Below are 6,000 nucleotides of genomic sequence, written 5' to 3' on the forward strand. Positions count from 1 at the left end.
TAGATAGAACTCGTGTCAGTGTTAACTGGTAATTTTTCACGAATCAAACTAACTGCATATTGAACTTAAATATGCTAATTTATTTCTATGTAGACAAAGGGTAAAGTTTACTCATTTAAGTCATTTAATAATTTGATCTCCAAAACCATCTAGATATGCAATTAAAATATCCAATACTATTAATTTCACTATTCCCAAAAACTCACTATATTATGGTCTTAACTCGTATTTTAGTACTACAGCTGCAACCAAATGTATATTAATGATAATAACAGAGACAAAAGATAGAAATACAAGTTAATATTACTATCATTTAGTATATAATATTCTCTCCTTCCCAATACAAACGTCTTACTTTTTATATTGGAATGTCTCATTATAAATGTCTCATTTTTTTTAATAAATAAATTAAAAAGACTAATTAACTAATAGTCCACTACTAACTTTCTCTCTATATTTATTTTTACAAATTTCAATATATTTTCTTTGCCCATCAATTCACTTTATTTACTAATTACACATTCTTTTATCTCTGTGTTCAAAAACATTAAGACATTTGTAATGGGACGTAAAAGTAATAATAATACTCCCTCCGTCCCATTTGTACTGACCCCCTTGCCATTTTGGGTTGTCCGAATTGTATTGACAATTTTCTTAAAATAGCAAAAATAAGGGCTTCTAAGTGGGCAAAAGTAAAGCATTCCACATACTTAACTCATAAATAAAGGCTTTCTTAATCTATGTGCTCAAAAGTAAAAGGTCAATACAAATGAGACAGAGGAAGTAATAATAATAATTAATAGTTAATTTAATTATATTACAATTTGATTCATATATTTAAAAAGATAATTATATTTTTTTTAATACATAAATCAAATTATATTTTTTAAATAGTAAATCAAACCAAATCCTATAAATATAATTAAACTCGATTTAATTTACAGTTTAAATTTGTAGGAAAAAAACAAATAAACAAACCAAAAAGCTTCATACTTTAGTAGTGAGCAGTTCTCGTTCTCTAGCTCTCACGCTTTTAGCACTACTACAACCAACGGCCAAGATCTGCTGAGGAAATATGGAAGATCAACGGTCAAAAACTTGATGAATTTTCCATTCAAAAAGCCATTTCGACGGTCGCCTCGCCAGACCAAATTCGCCCGCAAAAGATCCCACTTTTCTGTTCTTGTTCCCGAGGTAATTCGAATGCCACAATTTTTGTATGTGCAATTTGTCATGTATTTGTGTAAATTCTAAAAAGATTTCATTTTTATTGGTATTCGATCTGATAATTAGGGTTTTCATTTGTTGTTATTTGGTTTCAGTATGGCTACTAGTGTAGAGTGTTGGTCTTATCTATTCAGATAATCTTTATCACTGCGTCCAAATTCGATATATAATTCTGATCAGTGATGGCCGGTAGACATCTAACGTACTTTCATTTCCCTTTTCATTTTTTTTTTTTTTTTTTTCTGATTAGCCATTTGTTATATCTTTGGTTCTGATCGCGATGAATTCTGCCTCGTGTGTATGATTTGAGATTTGAACGATGATTTATGCATGGAATTTTAGCTTTCAAATGTGTTCGCAGTTGAAATTCTGCTGAAGTGAGGAGAATTTACGAATTCCTCTTATTTTAGGATTTGATTTAAATGGCGGAAAAGAAATCATCTATGAGGAAGCCAGTTTTTGCCAAGGTTGATCAGCTGCGCCCTGGCACAAATGGGCACAATCTCGTAGTGAAGGTTTTGAGTTCGAAGATGGTGTTGCAAAAGGGTAGGCCGGATGGGCCTCAAGTTCATCAGATGCGGATTGCTGAGTGTCTGGTTGGAGACGAAACTGGGACTATTTTGTTTACGGCTAGGAATGAACAAGGTATGGTGCTTTGTGCTTGAGTAATGGATGACAATGATATGCATTCATCATTTTATGAGTAACCTTTGTTGAATCGTTATTATGTTTACGTTGAGGTTGAAAATGGTGGATTTGTTTGTGGGTCAAATTCAATATCTTGTGATCTTGATAGGGTTCTTAGTAGAATATAAGAGGCATTGCATCTCACAATTATAGGATATGATGTTACTTTAGATAGTGATTTGGTTATCACAGAATGTGATGGTGCCAATAAAAGGATAGAGAAAACACAAGATACATGTCTGCTTGTGTTCATATTTTGCTAGGCATTCACAAAGTTTGGATGTGACATAATGAGGTATGGTAGTTTTACTATTAGGGTGCGTTCTCTTTGGTTATAAATTTATCATTGAGAAAATGAAGGATAAGAAAAGATTAAAAAAAATTATCCTCCCCATCTTTTTTATCTCATGTTCATGTTCTTTTAGGTGGAAAATATAATTTATCACATTAATCCTCCATGATAATACTACGATGAATTGGAGTGAAAAAGAGGGAAAATGGGCTGCCCGAATTTTTTTTTTCATCCTGCCCTAGGAAAATTATCCTTCCTACAAAACATGTGAAAATGGTGGGTAAAGGGTGAAAATATATATTTTCCACCCTTTTCCATCGAAGAGAACGTACCCTTAGGAATTAAGATTGGAAAAGGATATCATGACTAATGACCAACTGATCTAGCTGAACTGGTTGTTGTTCTGTTCTTTTCTTTTATAGACATTAAGTGCAATTTTGTCCCCACTATGTGAAAGGCCTCATAACTATTGGCCTTATCCCCTTCGTTACAAACTGCTCATGATCTTGATGTGAACTCCAATGTGCAGTGGAGGTCATGAAGCCTGAAACTACTGTAATTCTGAGAAATGCCAAAATCGACATGTTCAAAGGATCAATGAGACTAGCTGTGGACAAATGGGGGCGTGTGGAAGCAGCAGCTGATCCTGCCACCTTCACTGTCAAAGAAGATAATAACCTCTCACTGGTTGAATATGAGTTAGTAAACATTGTTGAGGAGTGAAGCTGCTGGTATCCTCCTTTTTGCTTCGATCGGTGCTTATAAAGAAATGCTGAAACTGGAGTGTGTTTAGGAGACAGCCAAGGTGATAATTTGTCGTTTTTGTGATGAAGTTCTGGTTTACAAAAAAGCTTCTTGAACCCGTCTGTACGAAAGAAGATCTTAAGTATTACTCGATGGTAAGTAAGCATTGCAGCTGGACGTAAAAAGCAGGTATCATCGCAGCTTGGTTCACGGTCCAGATTTGCTTTAGCTTGTCTATTCTAACCGCGTGAATTCTCTCTTATCAAGAAATGTCTTCTTGTATGGATCAATGAATAACTTGGAACTGCTCCCATGAGATGAACTACTACTGTATTAATGCTTATTCCGAGTCGTATTAATCATATTTGCAAGTATTTCTGCTCTTATGTGGTTTCTGGGTTAATACACGACACAAACTGGCTCGAAATGATGCTCTATATTCTAAACACAGTGTGTGAAAGATATGCTAAAACCATGGTTGTTTATGCTACAAGATGAAGAGAGACAAGATGTGTTTACGATGTGTCGCTTCCTTGCTTGAGGAATTCGAGGTCTTTCATTTGCAGCTGCACAGCTTCTTTGGGCAAGGGTTTAGGCTCTGGGATCTTGATTTCGTCGGTTCCATCTGCAATTCTCTGTGCTTTCTCTCTCACAATTCTCTCTATCTCTTGCTTTCCGGCGGCCGGGAACACAGCATTCAAGATTGTACACAGCAATTCCTCATCTTCTTCTTCTATAGCATCTCTCCCAAAACAACATACATATATGGCTTCCAGAGCTTTCTCAGCCCGAACTGCCATCGGAATATTGGGTGCTGGAGCATTCAGTCGCGCTCGTTTCTGCCAGCAACACAAACTCGCGTTAGTAGAGGTGTAAATGAGTCGAGCTTGAGTTATTTGAATTGCTATCCAACTCTACTAAGAAAAGTTGTTTTCGTATCATTATCGTGTCATGTTATCGTATCGACACGATAATGATATGACATGCTAAGATCAAACACGATCCGTTAAACCTCTTCTCAACACGAATGCAAATACGACATAATTTGTCCAAAAATGGTCACGATATTTCATTATTAATTTGGTGCGTTGGTGAAAAATGGTAAATGCACAAACCTCTCTTGCTTCTTTGATCATGGCAATGAAATTCTCCTCTTCGAATTCAATATCATTGGAAATCCTAAGTCTTGCTACTCCTTCCAAAATGTCTTCAGATTTAAGCAGACCAGCTCCAACTGCAGCTAGCCAACAGCATAGAAGCACATACAGAGGATCCCCAGCCTACAATCAATTGAAACGAGTTTTTATTTTATCGAATAATTTAGAGCGCAATATATAGGTTACCTTGCCTCGTCGATCTTGGAGCTCGAAGAGAGCCCTGGAGTCATTGACGGAGCACTTGTTGCCCACTCTCCGCCGGAACTCGGCGAAGTCGATGATGTCGCCGCCGACGCCGCCCTCGTCGCTGATGATTCTGGCGAAGAGGCCGATCACCGGGAGGGAGCCGAGGACTTTGTTGGCGAAGCCGGCGAGGGTGTTGGAGTCCTCCATGTAAGCCCGGACGCCGCCATTGGGCTTGCGGCGGCTGCGGCGAGCGGCGTAGAGGTGGCGGAGGCGGAGGAGGGATGGAGGGGCGGGTTTGCAGATGGTGGAGTAGATGTGGGAGGATTGAGGGTTTGTTTGGAGGGGGGAGACTACTGCCATTATTTCTTTCTTTCTTCAATTCTAACCTCTCGTTTTGGGATCATGTATGCAGTATGCTGCTTGCTCTACTATCTCCAAGATATTTTTATCAATTTAAAAGTAAATAATGCATAATTAATATGAATAATATTTTATGGGTAAGAAAGAAAAAGGAGATAATTTTTTTTTTCAAACAAAAAAGAAAAATGAGATAATAGACCACTTTATTCCATTTCATATAGCAAAACAAAATTTTACTCATAAATATAATAATTGGAAATACTTGCATTTTTTATGTACATATACTAATAGTATATCTTTAATTATTTTTTTAAAAAAAATTAATTCCAAAAAAAAAACTTACTGCCACTACTCGGCCACCCCATGTCGTGCCACTATCACCACCACCCAGCATCCCTCTCTATTTTCCAACGTCGTTGCCGCCACTTGTTTTTTTTTTTTTCAGCATCGTTGATCATTATTTTATTAGCAATAATAATTGCAATTAACACAGTGCAATTATAGACACACACACACATATATATATATAGAGAGAGAAGAGTTCAACATAGAAGCTAAATATTGTGGAGAAAGAGAATTCGTAAAATAAAAATGAACATATTTATAATTTTAATGAACAGATCAATGTACCACATGAACAGCAATTTGCCAAGGGTTCGAATCCTGCTGGTGGCGAGTTTTTCTTTATTTTTACTAAATACGCCTGTTCATTACTTATGTTGATCTGTTCGTAAAATGAATAGATTTTGATGAGGACTGGAATACTCATCAGCGCTGTGCTTAGTAGCTTAAATCTACTTTACCTGATTATTGTTATTATTATCAAAGGAACTAACGAGCGCATGTCTAATTAAAAAGACTTACTAACAAATGAATACGAAGAGTCAATCAGTCTTGGCCAAAGTGCAGAGCTGCGCAGCTAGAGCGGCGCAGGCCAGAACTTGGCAGCGTAGACAAAGAGCTGCGCAGCCAGAACTTGGCAGCGTAGACAAAGAGCTACACAGCCAGAACTTGGCAGCGTAGACAAAGAACCAGACTTGGCAGCGTAGACAAAGAGCTACACAGCCAGAACTTGGCAGCGTAGACAAAGAACCAGACTTGGCAGCGTAGACAAAGAGCTACACAGCCAGAACTTGGCAGCGTAGACAAAGAACCAGACTTGGCAGCGTAGACAAAGAGCTACACAGCCAGAACTCGGCAGCGTAGACAAAGAGCCAGAACTTGGCAGCGTAGACGAAGAGCCGGACTTGGCGGCGTAGACGAAGAGCCGGACTTGGCAGCGTAGACGAAGAGCCGGACTTGACAGCGTAGACGAAGAGCCGGACTCGGCAGCATAGACGAAGGGAC

General features: G+C 37.9%; 2 protein-coding genes across 2 annotated transcripts; one reads left to right on the forward strand and one right to left on the reverse strand.

Moving 5' to 3' along the window:
• Positions 1-997: 997 nt before the first annotated feature.
• On the forward strand, positions 998-3,334 carry LOC131008757 (uncharacterized protein At4g28440-like). Its single transcript, XM_057935791.1, has 3 exons — positions 998-1,194; positions 1,638-1,872; positions 2,736-3,334. Exons 2-3 carry the CDS (start codon positions 1,650-1,652, stop codon positions 2,927-2,929), a joined length of 417 nt encoding a protein of 138 aa, XP_057791774.1. The 5' UTR covers positions 998-1,194; positions 1,638-1,649; the 3' UTR covers positions 2,930-3,334.
• On the reverse strand, positions 3,264-5,144 carry LOC131008726 (photosystem I assembly factor PSA3, chloroplastic). The gene is made up of 3 exons (XM_057935749.1): positions 4,294-5,144; positions 4,066-4,230; positions 3,264-3,789 (listed from the first exon to the last, which is right to left on the reverse strand). Exons 1-3 carry the CDS (start codon positions 4,651-4,653, stop codon positions 3,466-3,468), a joined length of 849 nt encoding a protein of 282 aa, XP_057791732.1. The 5' UTR covers positions 4,654-5,144; the 3' UTR covers positions 3,264-3,465.
• Between the last annotated feature and the right edge of the window lie 856 nt (positions 5,145-6,000).

Source organism: Salvia miltiorrhiza, chromosome 2 (assembly GCF_028751815.1).
Source record: "Salvia miltiorrhiza cultivar Shanhuang (shh) chromosome 2, IMPLAD_Smil_shh, whole genome shotgun sequence".
Taxonomy (NCBI): Eukaryota; Viridiplantae; Streptophyta; class Magnoliopsida; order Lamiales; family Lamiaceae; genus Salvia; species Salvia miltiorrhiza.